The 17,500-nt window shown below is 30.8% G+C and overlaps 1 protein-coding gene across 1 annotated transcript; it reads right to left on the reverse strand.

The window, feature by feature from the left end:
- Positions 1–7,490: 7,490 nt before the first annotated feature.
- Positions 7,491–12,139, reverse strand: LOC149509834 (NAD(P)H-quinone oxidoreductase subunit H, chloroplastic). The gene is made up of 2 exons (XM_089757655.1): positions 9,988–12,139; positions 7,491–8,867 (listed from the first exon to the last, which is right to left on the reverse strand). The coding sequence occupies exon 1, from the start codon at positions 11,721–11,723 to the stop codon at positions 10,542–10,544; it is 1,182 nt and encodes a 393-aa protein (XP_089613781.1). The 5' UTR covers positions 11,724–12,139; the 3' UTR covers positions 7,491–8,867; positions 9,988–10,541.
- Positions 12,140–17,500: the final 5,361 nt, after the last annotated feature.

Raw genomic sequence — 17,500 nt, forward strand, 5'->3', positions numbered from 1 at the left:
CCGCAACAGGTCGTGTGAACCAAAACCCTATTAATAGATAAGAACACATTCCAACCAATTCCCAAAAAATATAAATTTGTATCAAATTAGAACTAGTAACTAATCCCAACATTGAAGTATTGAATAAACTCATATAAGCAAAAAATCTCAAATATCCTTGATCATGAGACATATAATTGTCACTATAAATAAGAACAAAAATTCCAACAGTAGTGATTAATATTGACATAATAGAGGTAAGTGAATCAATAAAGTAGCCAAACTCGAAAGAAAAATCATTATTGATGGTCCAAGACCATCCATATTGATAGATAGAACTTCTATTTATTTGCTGAATAGACAGATCGACCGAAAAAATCATAACTATACTTAACAATAAAATATTGGGAAAAGCCCACATACGACGAAGATTTTTTGTTGCCGTCGGAAAAAGTAGGAGTCCCATTCCTATTAAAATAGGAATTGGAAGTGGCACAAAAGGTATGATCCATGAATATTGATATGTATGCTCCATAAAAACTTTTTTCTTATTCTTTCTTAATTAATCGTTTCTGATTCACCGGCTCTTATCTCTTTTGATGGAAAGGGAGCAATAATACAATCAAGATATTACAAAGTTAACTGGAATTTTCTATTATTAATCTTTTAATCTTTCTCAAATATTTCAAAAATATTCAAATTTCGAAGTTAGAAGTAATCAAATGATATCACCGAGTTACTAATGGAAAAAAAAAATATTCTTTTTTTTTTTCAAAATTATGTATCCTTTAACAGATTAATTACGAGTCTCATTCGAATTTGATTGAAAATGAAAATTGGGCATACTCTCTCTTCGAGCTTGACCAATTACCAATTAATAGAAAAAAATTCAAGTTTGTTTTTTATTAGGTAAATAAAATGGTTTTTTTACATTTTTTTGTTTTGATGTATTTTTCGTGTATAAATGGAGATGTATAAATTATAAATGTAGGACGACAAAAAAAATAGGCAGAGATAGAGAAGGAAAGACTCTTTTTTACGTTTTTTTGATTTCATCAATTCAATTTATATATCATAATAGATCCTAATCTATCCTATAGATTTGAATGGAGATATAAAAAAGAAAGGTACCAATAAATTAAATACAAATTCTTCTTTTTTTCTGGATAGTGTATGGAATATAAATAAAAAAAGGTTATATCATATTTTTTTTTTTTTTTTTTTCTAGAATAGAAGCATTTTATGTTATTTTCCCATCTCTATTTAGTTCTTATGAAATTTATATAGTAGTATATAGATAATTATAATCTAGAAAATCTATTAATCTAGAAAATCTATAGGAATAGATAAATAATGACATAAAGACACCGATCATTTTGTTTTAAAAATAGATGTCTTTGACATCCAACTATAGCACTAAATAACCTTTTTTTTGAATGGCAGTTCCAAAAAAACGTACTTCTACATCAAAAAAGCGTATTCGAAAAAATGTTTGGAAAAAGAAAGGATATTGGGCGGCGTTGAAAGCTTTTTCATTATCGAGATCTATTTTTACGGGTAATTCAAAAAGTTTTTTTGTACGACAAATAATTTTTTTTTAATCTGAATTGGTTTAACTCGAATAAGATACAAAGGTTTTCTTTTTTGAATATCTTTTTTTTTTTCATTTCCGGGATGGGGATTCTCATTTTCCCCATCGCCCCATTTGGTATCTTAGTGTTATAATAATTTGTTATTTTTATAATATTCAATTTCAATTTATAATAATAAATAATTAAATAATTAAATAATAAAAATTTGTATATTTATACTATAGCTATATCGGAGCACATATATATAAGAGCTTTAACTGGGTTGTTGAAACTAATCCATTAAGTTTCAATTTTGTAACTTTATGAATCATTATTTCTCTGAATTACTATATATCCTTCCCTTGCTTTCAACCCAATTGAGAAAACTCCCTTTATAATTTAGTGGATATACAAATAATGTATCAATTTAAAATGATCTAAAAAAATTCTATGTTTGTATAAGAAGATGAATCAAGACATATTTTTAGAATTCGAAATTCGAAATACTTTTTTGAAGTATGGTACAATTATGACAGGAATCGAAACGCTTTTTATATAACGTAACGTGTACAACCCAATATCTAGTTGGTTTGATAAATCCTTAAAACGCAAAATCCTAACGATTAATACAAAGCTATGCAAATTACATAAATCTTTTGAAATCATTGGATGTGGTGCTGAAATTGTGATCTCTAAAAATAATATTTTTTCATTCATTTATTCATTCAATTGATAAGCATTTTTTTTTTTATAGATTCATAAAAATCATATAAAAGAATGAGAGATGAATCATTAAAAAATTAAAATGATAAAGAACATTTTTTTGTTGAATTCTATCTATGAATTGAAGTTACAACTAGTTAGTTTAGTTACAATAGAGGAGTTCTCTTTTAGGAAAACACAAACTATAAAATCTCTGTTGAAATAATTAAATATTAAATTAAATATTAAATAAAAAAAAGGATAATTAAATAAAACGATAAATAATAAAGATTCTTTTTGAACCTTCAAATTGCTATTTAAACGAGTTTTTATTCATCAATTTAAATTAAATGCTTCTTTTACATTTTACATTGAATTGACCCCTTCACCTTCAATCTCGACGATTGAATAAAAAATGGCTTATTATGATTTCGAGCAAGCCGCTATGGTGAAATCGGTAGACACGCTGCTCTTAGGAAGCAGTGCTAGAGCATCTCGGTTCGAGTCCGAGTAGCGGCATAGTATCTTCTAAAAGAGATAGAATAAGTCCTATAATGAATTTAATTCCTGATTTCCATTCCATAAAATCTAGAAACCCTCGCTTTTTTCAGAATTCTTATGATTTTTTCAACTTTAGAGCATATATTAACTCATATATCCTTTTCGGTCGTTTCAATTGTAATTACAATTCATTTTTTAACCTTATTCTTATTAGTCGATGAAGTCGTAGGACTATATGATTCATCAGAAAAGGGCATGATAGTTACCTTTTTCTGTATAACAGGATTATTAGTCACTCGTTGGATTTATTCAGGACATTTCCCATTAAGTGATTTATATGAATCATTAATCTTTCTTTCATGGGGTTTCTCCCTTATTCATATGGTTTACTATTTTAAAAAGCGTAAAAATGATTTAAGCGCAATAACCGCACCAAGTGTTATTTTTACCCAAGGCTTTGCCACTTCGGGTCTTTTAACCAAAATGCATCAATCCGCAATATTAGCGCCTGCTCTCCAATCCCAGTGGTTAATGATGCACGTAAGTATGATGGTATTAGGCTATGCAGCTCTTTTATGTGGATCATTATTATCAGTAGCTCTTCTAGTCATTACATTTCGAAAAGCCATAAAAATTATTGGTAAAAACAATAATTTATTAAATCAGTCATTTTCGTTTGGCGAAATCCAATACATGAATGAAAGAAGCAATGTTTTATTAAACACTTATTTTCTTTCTTCTAAAAATTTTTACAGGTATCAATTGACTCAACAATTGGATCGTTGGAGTTATCGTATTATTAGTCTCGGGTTTATCTTTTTAACCATAGGAATTCTTTCGGGAGCCGTATGGGCTAATGAGGCGTGGGGATCATATTGGAATTGGGACCCAAAGGAAACTTGGGCATTTATTACTTGGACCGTATTCGCGATTTATTTACATACCCGAACAAATAAAAATTTGGAAGGTGTAAATTCCGCACTTGTGGCTTCTATGGGATTTCTTATAATTTGGATATGCTATTTTGGGGTCAATCTATTAGGAATAGGTTTACATAGTTATGGTTCATTTACATTAACATCTAATTGAATTGAATAAAAAGGCTAAGCCTAACAAATACTAAGATAGGACAGCGTATATATAAGAAAACTTATTGTAAGCTGTCAAGAACCTTTTGAATCACTCCACTACTTGATTCAAAAGGTTCTAACAAAAGCCAAAGATGTCTGATTAAAATTCAATTTAATTCTTTTACCTTTTTTTACTTAACTTAAACTTAAGAGAAGAAAAAAGACTTCTTTCTTTTTTTTTTCACTGTACAACGAACAATTTTAAAAATCATAGGATTACTTTTTGATTTTTTGTTTTATTCATCAAAACTATCTATAAAAATAATTATATAGAATAGTTTCGACCTTCTCACCTGATAATGAGAGGACAAAATCCGGATAAATACCAATACCTATTACTGGTAGAAAGATAGAGATCGAAACAAATAACTCTCGTGGTCCAGAATCAAAAAAATAAGAACTTTGAGCATTAAATAGCTTGTATCCATAGAACATTTGACGTGACATAGATAATGAATAAATAGGAGTTAATATCATTCCAATTGACATTACGAAAGTAATTAGTATTTTTGGCATTAAAAAATATTTTTGGCTGGTAATTATTCCAAAAAAGACTATCAACTCTGCAACAAAACCACTCATGCCCGGTAATGCAAGAGAAGCCATCGATAAGATACTGAACATCGTAAATATTTTTGGAATCGGAATAGCCATTCCACCCATTTCGTCGAGATAAAAAAGACGCATTCTATCATAACTCGTTCCTGCCAAGAAAAAAAGTGCAGCACCGATAAATCCATGAGATATTATTTGTAAAATAGCTCCGTTGAGTCCCGTATCAGTTATAGAGCCAATTCCTATAATTATGAAACCCATATGAGATACGGAGGAATAGGCTATTCTTTTTTTTAAATTCCGTTGACCAAGAGATGTTGAAGCTGCATAAATTATTTGCATTGTACCCACTATTATCAACCAGGGAGAAAATATGGAATGAGCGTGGGGTAATAATTCCATATTGATGCGAACTAATCCATACGCTCCCATTTTTAATAAAATTCCGGCTAGAAGCATACAAGTACTGTAATGTGCCTCCCCATGGGTGTCTGGTAACCACGTATGTAAGGGTATAATCGGCGATTTGACAGCAAAAGCAATAAGAAATCCAATATAGAATATGATTTCCAGTGCGACAGGATACGATTGATTAGCTAATGTTTCAAAATTTAATGTTGGTTCATTAGAACCGTATAAACCGATACCCAAAACTCCTATTAATAAAAAAATGGAACCCCCCGCAGTGTACAAAATAAATTTTGTAGCCGAGTACAGACGTTTCTTTCCCCCCCACATGGATAGAAGTAGATAAACGGGAATTAATTCGAACTCCCACATGATGAAAAAAAGTAAAAGGTCTCGAGAAGAAAATGATCCTATTTGACCACTGTACATTGCTAGCATCAAGAAATGGAATAATCGCGAATCTCGAGTAACTGGCCAAGCCGCCAAAGTAGCTAAAGTAGTGATAAATCCTGTCAGTAAAATGGGCCCTATAGAAAGTCCATCTATTCCCAATCTCCAGTAAAAATCAAAAAAATTTATCCATTTATAATCTTCCTCCAGCTGGATTAATGGATCGTCCAATCGGAAATGATAACAAAATGCATAGGTTGTTAGAAGGAGTTCAAATATGCATATACACATAGTATACCACTTAATTAGCTTATTTCCTCTATGAGGAAGAAAGAAAATTAAAGAACCTGCAGATATTGGTAAAACTACAATTATTGTTAACCAAGGAAAATAATTCGTGGTAAAGACAAGATGCACTTGGACCAGAAAAACCCGTGCTCAAAAAAGATTTTTTTTGAGCACGGGTTTTTTCAGTAAAAAAAAAATAAAATGGATTCAAAATGTATTCAAGTGGGGTTTTCGGGAACGTATCAATAAGCTAGACCCATACTTCGAGTTGTTTCATGCCATAAATAAACTCGAACGCTCAAGAAATCTGTTGGACAAGCGGATTCACATCTCTTACAACCAACACAGTCTTCTGTTCTTGGAGCGGAAGCAATTTGCTTAGCTTTACATCCATCCCAAGGTATCATTTCTAACACATCGGTGGGGCAGGCTCGGACACATTGAGTACACCCTATACATGTATCATAAATTTTTACTGAATGTGACATGGGATCTATAATTTTTTGAACATCATAAAATTTCAATCTAGTAAACTTGTAAATGAATCATTATAGTTAAACACCAGATGAATCAACGATTTACCAGAAATTTTCTAATCAATTTCCTTCGGGATCAACTCATAAGAAAGGACCAAGATACTTTGATTTCTTACGTTTTCGAAAACATGATGTAGATTCCAACATATTGGACATGCTAATTCAAATTGGTGAATCTTATAATTTAATATTATTAATATTACTTATTCAACAAAGTTGATTGATTGATACGCGTTGATTTTCTGTTACGATAAATTGAGGAAACAATAGCTGATCCAATAGCTGCTTCAGCGGCTGCAATAGCTATAACAAAAATTGATAAAATATTTCCTTTTAATTGCCGACTATCAAAAAAATCAGAAAATGTTACAAAATTTATATTAACCGCATTCAGTATAAGTTCAAGACACATAAGGGCCCGAACCATATTTCGACTCGTGATCAATCCATAAATACCGATAGAAAATAAATAGGCACTCAAAACAAGTATATGTTCGAGCATCATTGACCAACTCCTTATCAATTTCGATTCATTTTAATATGAACAATAATTCAACGGATTTGATTGACTAGAATAGAATATAACAAAAAGAATATATTGGAAATATCTCGAATAAACGAATTTCTATTTTATATTTTATACACGAACAAGAATTCAAGGAAAATAGATGCGATAAGACAGAAAAAAGTTTAATTTGGATTGCTTGCTATTCCTAGTTAGAAAGATTTATTACTGACGAGCCACAGCAATTGCACCTATCAAAGCAACTAAAAGAATTAGTGAAATGAATTCAAATGGAAGAAAAAAATCTGTTGCTAAATGAATTCCAATTTGTTGACTATTACTTATCAAATCTTGTTCTATAATTTGGTTTGATCTTGTAGTCCAAATAATCCCGTACCATGATGTATCTAATATAGTAGTAATTAGCGAAACAAGAATACTTGTACAAATCAACGAAGTAAGGCCATTCCCAATGGTCCACAGATTAAAATTTTTATAATATTCTGAACCATTCATGAACATCACAGCAAATAGGATTAAAACATTTATGGCTCCCACATAAATAAGAAGCTGGGCAGCAGCTACAAAATGAGAATTTGAGAGAATATAGAATAAGGATATACAAACAAGAACCAATCCCAATGAAAAGGCAGAAAAAATTGGATTGGTAAGTAATACCACTCCCAGGCCCCCTAATATAAGACCCGATCCCAGAAAAACTAAAAGAAAATCGTGTATTGGTCCAGGCAAATCCATTATATGTAAAATAAGAGATAAATAAATCGAAATGCTTTTCATGATCTTATTGACCCGACCAGGAATTTTTTTTTTATGATACGTTCCTAATTGAATAAAATCCTAATCTATTAGGTGTGAATTGATCTAAGTACAATTATTGTTTCGTTTTTAATTCTTTTTTTTTGTTCGGTTCGAAAGGGTATTTTGTTTTTTGAAACTATATATTTCGAAATAATTACGAATATATTAATAGATTTTCAAGAAAAATGAATTCGAAATTCTTATCAACCAGTTAATTTGTAATTGAATTTTTATTTATTGACCAAACAAAGAGTAAAGGCCTCATTCTTTTAAGTCAAACCAAATATTCTTTTAACTTAAACCAAAACGGAACCTTAAAAGAATTGGAAATTTCTCTTTAATAGAATAGGAGGTTTACTTACTCAGTTTTTCTTTGAGGCGAATTCAAAATTGTTCGAATTGTATAATCGTCAATTACTGACATTGGTAAACGGCCCAAAGCAATTTGATTATAATTCAATTCGTGACGGTCGTAAGTAGAAAGTTCATATTCTTCAGTCATTGATAAACAATTTGTTGGACAATACTCAACGCAGTTACCACAAAATATACAAATTCCGAAATCAATACTGTAATTAAGCAATCGTTTTTTTCTAATATCCGTTTCAAATTTCCAATCAACAACAGGCAGATCTATAGGGCATACACGAACACATACTTCACAAGCAATGCATTTATCAAATTCAAAATGGATTCGCCCACGGAAACGCTCTGATGCGATTAATTTTTCATAAGGGTATTGAATAGTTACAGGTAAACGATTTGCGTGGGATAAGGTAATCATGAAACCTTGACCAATGTACCTTGCTGCTCGGACTGTTTGGTGGCCATAATTCATGAACCCAGTTACCATAGGGAACATATCGTGAATATCTATGAATAATTTTATGTTTGTTTCTTTCTCTTGTTTGAACCAAGTCATGAATCTCGTATTCTTTTTTTCTTTACAGTGAAAGAAGTTGGAAAGAAGTTGTTAATAATAGATTACCGAGAGAAATGGGTAAAAGAAATTTCCATCCAAGATTTAATAATTGGTCCATTCTTAACCTAGGTAAAGTCCATCTTGTTGCGATAGAAATAAACAAAAACAAATAAGTTTTAGCTAATGTAATAAAGATACCAATTGTCGTTCCAAAGATTCCATTCATTTTATTTATTTCAAATAGCTCAGGGACGAATACGTACGGAATGGAAATATTCCAACCCCCCAAGTAAAGAACTGTTACAAATAAGGAAGAAAGTAATAGATTTAGATAGGAAGCAACATAAAATAAACCAAATTTGATACCCGAATATTCGGTTTGATACCCTGCTACTAATTCTTCCTCGGCTTCTGGTAAATCAAAAGGTAATCTCTCACATTCTGCTAGAGAAGAAATTAGAAAAACGATAAACCCTATTGGCTGACGCCACAAATTCCATCCCCAAACCCCATATTTTGATTGCGCCTCAACTATATCAACTGTACTTGAGCTGTTAGATAATTATAGTCGATGATAACATCACTGTTCCCATCGCTAGTCCAAAACCGTACATGAGGTTTTCAACTCATACGGCTCCTCGTGGGTCACAAATAAATTTAAGGACCGAATCAGTATTATTTCTCTTCGTATGGTTGTAGAATAGATAGAGAAAAAATGGATTGGAAGGTCCAAAATTATACCAATGGAATTCTGTCTGCTATATTATGAAGAATAAAAAAAGTGCTTCTGAATTGATCTCGCCCGTTACTAATTTCAATTTTTATTTGTTGAGTAATAACTTAAGCCTTCAATAAAATACTTCTTGTAGAAATATCAATAGATATTTCAACCCATTGTTTTCGATTACGAAAAAAATTAAATATTACATTAGCTCATAAATCATGACACAGATTATATCTCTCTATATATATGAAAGAAAGAATAAAAAAAAAAAAAATATTTATTTTTTATTCTTTCTTTTTCGTTCCTATTCTTCTTTCTGATCTGAGAAAATTACGAATGGGGGCTTAAACTAAAAAATAGTAAAGGATTATTTCGTTCCTGATAGTCATTACTTTAATCGGTGGATAGGAGCATACTCTGGACCGGAATCGTGGGTAGTACTGCCTACTCATTTCTACTAATTTAAAGCCCCAATTAGTATTCTTTTTATGTTATCCAGAAATATCCTTTTTATATAATTTACATAATCTCCATTACTAATCCTTTGTGTATTTTGGTGTTCCTAACCATCCACTCATTTTTTTGTTCAATCCCCCGTTTGGTTTGGCAATACATGTATGGGAATCTATACAAAGGATAGCCAAAACTCTATACGGTTGATCTTTTGAGCCCGCTTCAAGCTAGATTGACTAATCAACCCGTCTTGGGGTAAAGACTTCTTCCACTTATGTTTTCTTCCACTTAACTCTTGTACATAGGAAATGAGATTAAATTTTTTTTTGTTTAATTTACTGCGAATTTATAAGCTGCTTTCTTTCACTCATATATAACTATCTAATTTAGTTTATCAACCTGAAGGATAATAAAATAACGAAGATATCTATTCAATCCATTCAGCTTATTTTATAGAACGAAAGGAATAGGGAAAAGAAAAGTTTATATTTCAACGAATCGCACGTAGAGATATTGATAAAACACATAGAGTTAATGGTATTTCATAACTAATCGATTGAGCAGCAGCTCGCAGACCACCTAAAAAGGAATATTTATTATTTGATCCGTATCCTGACATAAGAAGTCCAACAGGAGCAATACTTGAAATGGCAATCCATAAAAAAATACCGATATTGAGATCGGCTAAAATAAGGCGAGAGCTAAAAGGAATTACTGAAAAACTTAGTAAAATGGATATGACTGCTATAGACGGTCCAATACGGAATAAACGAGTATTTCCTCTAGATGGAAGAATATTCTCTTTGAAAAGCAGTTTTGTTCCATCTGCTAGAGCTTGAAGAATTCCCAAAGGGCCGGCGTATTCAGGCCCAATACGTTGTTGTATTCCTGCAGATATTTCTCTTTCTAACCATACAATTACTAGTACACCTATTGTGATTCCCAATACAAGAGTCAAAATAGGGACAAACATCCATATGATCCCATAGACCTCTTTTAAGGATTCCAATCTGTAAAAGGAATTGATATCTTCTACTTCTGTTGTATAAATTATCATTTCAACGATCAACTTCTCCCATAATGATATCTATGCTACCTAGTATCGTCATAATATCAGCCAATTTCATTCTTTTAACTAACTGAGGAAGAATTTGCAAATTGATAAAACCCGGCGGGCGAATTTTCCATCTCCAAGGAAAACCACTTTGATCTCCTATCAGAAAAATTCCTAATTCTCCCTTTGGGGCTTCCATTCTCGCATAAAGTTCTTGTCTCGGTAATTCAAATGTAGGAGAAGGTTTTTTACTAATGAATCGATATTCAAAATCATTCCATTCTGGATCCCTTTCTCGATCAAAACATCGGATTTCTAAATTCTCATAGGGACCCCCCGGAATTCCTTCCAGGGCCTGTTGAATTATTTTTATGGATTCCGTCATTTCACTGATTCGGACTAAATAACGAGCTAATGAATCTCCTTCTTTTTGCCACTGGATTTCCCAATCAAATTCGTCGTAACACTCATAATGATCAACTTTACGAAGATCCCATTTGATTCCAGAGGCTCGTAGCATTGGGCCGGATAGACCCCAATTTATTGCTTCTTCTCCACCAATAACCCCTACCCCTTCAACTCGTTCTAAAAAAATAGGATTTCGCGTAATAAGTTTTTGATATTCAACAATTCCTGTTAAAAAATAATCACAGAAATCCAAACATTTATCTATCCAGCCATAGGGTAGATCGGCCGCTACTCCTCCGATACGAAAATAATTATGCATCATTCTCATACCGGTGGCAGCTTCGAATAGATCATATACTAATTCTCTTTCTCTGAAAATATAGAAAAAGGGGGTCTGTGCACCAATATCGGCCATAAAAGGTCCAAGCCATAATAGATGAGAAGCTATACGACTCAACTCCAACATAATTACTCTGATATAGCTGGCTCTTTTAGGGACTTGAATATTGCCCAATTGTTCTGGTCCATTTACGGTTATTGCTTCCGTGAACATAGTGGCTAAATAATCCCAACGTGTTACATAAGGCAAATATTGTATAATTGTTCGGTTTTCCGCAATTTTTTCCATTCCTCTGTGTAAATAACCTAATATTGGTTCACAGTCAACAACATCTTCACCATCTAGAGTAACGATGAGACGAAGAACACCGTGCATTGATGGGTGGTGAGGTCCCATATTGACTATCATAAGGTCTTTTTCTGTAGCTGATAGATTCATAAGTTTTTCCTCGATTCATTCTTACATGAATTGTTGAAAACGAAAAGAAGTACATCAAAATGAAAAATATAATAAATCGACTAATTCAATCAAATTAACGATTTTTTGATTCCCGAATATCCAACTCACTAATTAATTCTTTATAACGTATGTTATTTTTCTTTGATAAATAAGACAGAAGCCGTTGACGTTTTCCTAGAATTTTACGTAGACCTCTCTGAGATAAATAGTCTTTTTTGTGCAATTCCAAATGTGAAGTAAGTCTTCGTATCTTATTGGTGAAACTGACTATTTGAAATTCAACGGACCCCTTGTTTTCTTCTTTTTTTTCTTGAAAAATAACTGAGATGAATGAATTTTTTACCATAAAACAAAAATTTCTCTCCCCCTTTTTTTGAATGTGAATTTTACTGATCAGTAATAATAATAATACCATTCATTTTAATATGCACAATGATTTTAAGTTCGTTATGAACTTTATAATTTTTTCAAATAAAATTAATCAATCCGGTTTTCAATCATAATATATGGAAAAATGTACCATTGACGAATTTTCAAACGCGGATACATATGTATCCTTACCATACTGAAACGACTGCCATTATTACTATTAAACCAATAGCGATTCATACAAGCTAAATCTTCTAATCGATAATTGGGCCAAAGAAAGAACTTTAATTTAATTAGTTTCTTTTTATCACTATCAAGATGTTTGTTTTTATTCAAAACTTGACCACAGTTTTTTACATTATTTAAAAATACTGGATTTCTATGCATACCATTTTTATCCCTTGAATTGAAAGAAATTCGAATTCGCAATTCTCTCCGGTGGTTAGGGGATAAAATATTTTCAGGAATAAACAAATCATAATGATTTTTGTCTTTATTTTCAGTCATTTTTTGATGTCTTGCAATGGATTCATCAAAATTATTTTTTTCAATATAGTTTTTTTTTTTGCGTCTTTTTTTTTTTTTGCGTCTTTGATTAATTTCATGTTTATTTTTATGAACCAATGAAATACTTATAGTTTGATATAGAATAAATTGTCCATCAATTTCTACATACCGGCGAATTGGTTCGATAATCAATACTCCTTTTTTGAGTAGGTATTGATAAGTTAAAAGTAACTTATCCGCCGAATCCATCAAAATATCCAGATTCGTTCCTCCTCTTCTAACAGAGTATAGAAAAGTTTCATTCATATTTATCAGGCCAAGAATGAAAGAATATGCTTTGATATTTTTGATTATTTTTTCATCGAAAGAATCAGCATCCCATCCGAATTGAAAATACAAATACTTTTGTAGGAATAAACGAGCTTCTCTCTTGCTCTCGTCTTCCTTTCTATGTTTTTTTGATTTACCAGAATCTTCTTCAACATCTTTTTCTTGATTGTCTGATTTACCTTTTTCTTGATCTGATTTACCTTTTTCTTGATTGGATGATTTACCTTTTTCTTGATTGGATGATTTACCTTTTTCTTGATTGTATGATTTACCTTTTTCTTGATTGGATGATTTACCATAATCTTCTTCAACATCTTTTTCTTGATTGTATGATTTACCTTTTTCTTGATTGGATGATTTACCATAATCTTCTTCAACATCTTTTTCTTGATTGTATGATTTACCTTTTTCTTCATTGTATGATTTACCATAATCTTCTTCAACATCTTTTTCTTGATTGTATGATTTACCTTTTTCTTCATTGTATGATTTACCATAATCTTCTTCAACATCTTTTTCTTGATTGTATGATTTACCTTTTTCTTGATTGGATGATTTACCTTTTTCTTGATTGGATGATTTACCATAATCTTCTTCAACATCTTTTTCTTGATTGTATGATTTACCTTTTTCTTGATTGGATGATTTACCTTTTTCTTGATTGGATGATTTACCATAATCTTCTTCAACATCTTTTTCTTGATTTGAGAGAACGGATCTAAATTTTCTTTTTTTTTTTGCATCTGATACAAGATCCTCTTTTTTTCCATTAAAATTAAAATTGAAAAGAAGTAGTTTTATTGGTATGATCCATGGTTCAACCTTATATGCATTATATAGTAGCACAAATTCTGGGAAGAACCAAAGTTCCAGATTCGATATTTGATAATTATTAAAATTATTAATCACAGTCTTAATATTTTTCTTACTCTTGGTACTGGTTTTCTTACTCTTGGTACTGGTCTTCTTACTCTTGGTACTGGTATCGACCCAGGACTCAATATCGGTCTTATTTCTAAGACAAAAATTAAGAATTCTCCAATTAAAAAATTTTCTATGCGAAAATTTCCCCGTTTTCCCCGTTTTCCCCGTTAGATAATTATGGATAGGAATATCCCCCAATATATCAAAAAATTTTCGTTTATCCAAGTTGTAATTATAAGGAATCTCTTCCCTCTTATTTACTTGTAATGGTGATCCATAAGTATATGAGTCCCTCATATCTTGATATATAATAAATATATATGATAATAAATTATATCTATAGTGTTTTTTAAAATTATCTTTTTTATATTTTTGTTCTTGATTCCGTTTTTGTTCTTGATTCAGTTTATATTCTTGATTCAGTAATGAATTCGCTTGAAAATCATTTTTTTTTTCGTAATGTATTAATCTTTCTTTTTCATCTGAATCCCATTTTGTTAAATCTTTATTTTGAGCCATATAGTGTTGATTGACTCTATTTCGCCATTGTTCTGGTACTAATCTAAGCCATATACTCTGAACTAAATCGTATTGATAATCGTATTGATAATGACTCCTTAACCAGTTTTTCCATTCCTTTATTCCAGAGATTTTTTGTCTTAACCCATAATGATGTTTTAATTGGGAATGAGATATTCCTTGTTCTTCAAAATAATCTTTTATTTCATTTTTAAGAAAAAGAGATGTTCCGTGATATTGAAGGATAGGTTTGAATTTAATAACTTGGGTTTGTGATAATTTGTAAAATACATATGCTTGTGAGAGGGAGGATAAGTCACAAAAAGCTTTTGCATTTTGATTTCTAATATTCGAAAGTGAGTTTTTTATATTTTTTATAGTTGAAATAAAATGAATTGTATTTTTATTTGGTTTATTAATTCTTTCTTGATTTGCTTCATTATTGTAAATGAATTTATCAATCATTTTTTTTGTTGATTCAAGAAAAAGTTGTGGATTGGGTCTTGGAATATTAATGATATATTTAATGATATATAGAAAAATATCTATGTATATCTTTTGAATAAAAAGTTTTATAAATAAATAGAATTTACGGATTAATCGAATATTTCTTCTTTTTAATATTTTCCAAAATTTTTTTGATGATTCTAATTTCTTGTCTTTTATAATTTTTTCTATTTGATTTTTGATTGTGTTTGTTCTCTCAGTCAGATCTTTTATCTTTTTTTCTGTTAATGAATAATTTGTCCGCTCCATAGATTGAATTTGAAGGGATGATTCGTCAATCATCTTATTACTGATTATCGAATCTTTTTTAGTTTCGCCCAAATCTTTTTTAGTTTCGCCCAATTCTTCTCTCAACTCCAAAACTGGATTTCTTTTTGAAAGTTTTTTTATTATTCCCTTTACAAATGGAATTTTTGTTTCTCCTGAGACTTTTCGAAACAATTTTTTTCCTTTTTTAAAAATTTTCCATTTTTCACTTTTTTTTTCTAGTTCGTTAAAAATAGGCTGAAAAAACGAAGGCCGTCTTCGAGGAGGACCGCAAGGTAAGTCACTTTCCAGTCCACAAGCTGTTAAAAAGCAAAAATCATTCTTTTTAACTTTCTTTTTTTTCATTGGATCTTTATGCTTTTTTTTCATTGGATCTTTATGCTTTTTTTTCATTGGATCTTTATGAGAGGGTTTCAGTTTAGATCCGCGCCAAGGTTTCAGGCGAAAAGGATATAGGATCTTGATCTGGATACCTTCTGATAACCAATTTTTTGGAAAGTCTTTTGTGGAGAATTGAAGACCATTATAAGTGCATTTAACATGTATTTCTCGCTTCCAACCCTTGAAATCCGTGGACCACTCAGGAATTTGAAATAATAATATACGGACAATGTTTTTAGCTATTATCAATGAAGGTAATAGAATATATTTTCTAAAAATCGATTGGGCTATTAACATGATGCCCCTTGGTCCTTGACCAAAAAAGACGATATCCCAAAATTCTGCTGCGTCCAGCAGGAAGTCATCTGCCTCTGACTCTTGTCTTCTTTTTTCTTTCTCTTTTTTGTCTCCTTTTTGTATCTCTTCTATGCTTTCTCTTCTTTTTTCTTCCTCTTTGTCTCTTTCTTGTATCTTTTCTATGCTTTCTCTTATCTCTTCGTCTTCTTCTCTTATGTCCTCCTCATTTTCTGTATAATCAGAAATTTGTGATTCTTTGTTTTTCCATATCCAATTTCGAGATATTAGTTTTATCAGCCAAGAAATATCAGAATACAAAGATCTGAACACTCTGAAGAAGAGGCTGTCTACTCTGTCAAAAAAAAGTGGGGAATGCACATTTGATTGAAACAGTTCCCCATTAATTATTTTACGTCTTTGGGCACGCACGGCACCTTTTATTATGTCTCGACGAAAATTCGGTTCTGGCGAATATTCCATCAAAGATAGGTCGTTTTCTATATCGTTTGGTAGAAAAAAATCATCCTTTAACTCCTCCTTAGAAAAAACTATTGCGTACCGGAAGATTCTTGAACGAATTGCATAATCTGTTATCATGTGTTCCTCGCCTCCTCTATGGTGTTGTTCGAAAATGTCGAGTAGTTTGTATGACCATCGAGGAACTTCTTTACTTATTTCTTTTATTCCATTACTTATTTCTTTTATTCCATTAGATTTTTTTATAATTGTTTGATTGTCGGGATTAGTTATAACTATATTGCATAAAAATTTCAAAATTTTGACTCGATCCTCGGAATCGATATTTCCCTGTTCATCTTCTGTTTCTGTCAATAAAGAAAGTTCTTTTTCTGTTGATAATGATTTGAGTGTATCTATTGTCTGTTCATCTTCTGTTTCTGTCAATAAAGAAAGTTCTTTTTCTGTTGATAATGATTTGAGTGTATCTATTGTCTGTTCATCTTCTGTTTCTGTCAATAAAGAAAGTTCTTTTTCTGTTGATAATGATTTGAGTGTATCTATTGTCTGTTCATCTTCTGTTTCTGTCAATAAAGAAAGTTCTTTTTCTGTTGATAATGATTTGAGTGTATCTATTGTCTGTTCATCTTCTGTTTCTGTCAATAAAGAAAGTTCTTTTTCTGTTGATAATGATTTGAGTGTATCTATTGTCTGTTCATCTTCTGTTTCTGTCAATAAAGAAAGTTCTTTTTCTGTTGATAATGATTTGAGTGTATCTATTGTCTGTTCAAATTCGTAATAATCAGTAGCAAGAAGTATAACATGAATCTTATTTATCCAAAACGGATCCGTGTTTGTTTTTTCACTTAAAGGTGAAAACAATTTTTTGATTCTTCCGCGGTAGGGTCCCTGCAAGAAAGGATCATATATTTTAGGCAAGTATTTTATTTTAGTTTCATTATTAGTTTCATTATTAGTTTCATTATTAGTTTCATTATTTCTTTTAGTTTCATTATTTCTTTTAGTTTCATTATTTCTTTTAGTTTCATTATTAGTTTCATTATTAGTTTCATTATTAGTTTCATTATTTCTTTTAATTTCATTATTTCTTTTAGTTTCATTATTAGTTTCATTATTAGTTTCATTATTAGTTTCATTATTAGTTTCATTATTAGTTTCAGTAGTAGTTTCTTCATTAT

Source organism: Durio zibethinus, unplaced genomic scaffold (genome assembly GCF_047325235.1).
Source record: "Durio zibethinus cultivar Kanyao isolate XHJ-2024 unplaced genomic scaffold, ASM4732523v1 HiC_scaffold_105, whole genome shotgun sequence".
Taxonomy (NCBI): domain Eukaryota; kingdom Viridiplantae; phylum Streptophyta; class Magnoliopsida; order Malvales; family Malvaceae; genus Durio; species Durio zibethinus.

Excerpts from the sequence above, each read along its gene's own strand:
- LOC149509834 (XM_089757655.1), bottom strand. The coding sequence starts at position 11,723 with ATGAATCTATCAGCTACAGAAAAAGACCTTATGATAGTCAATATGGGA.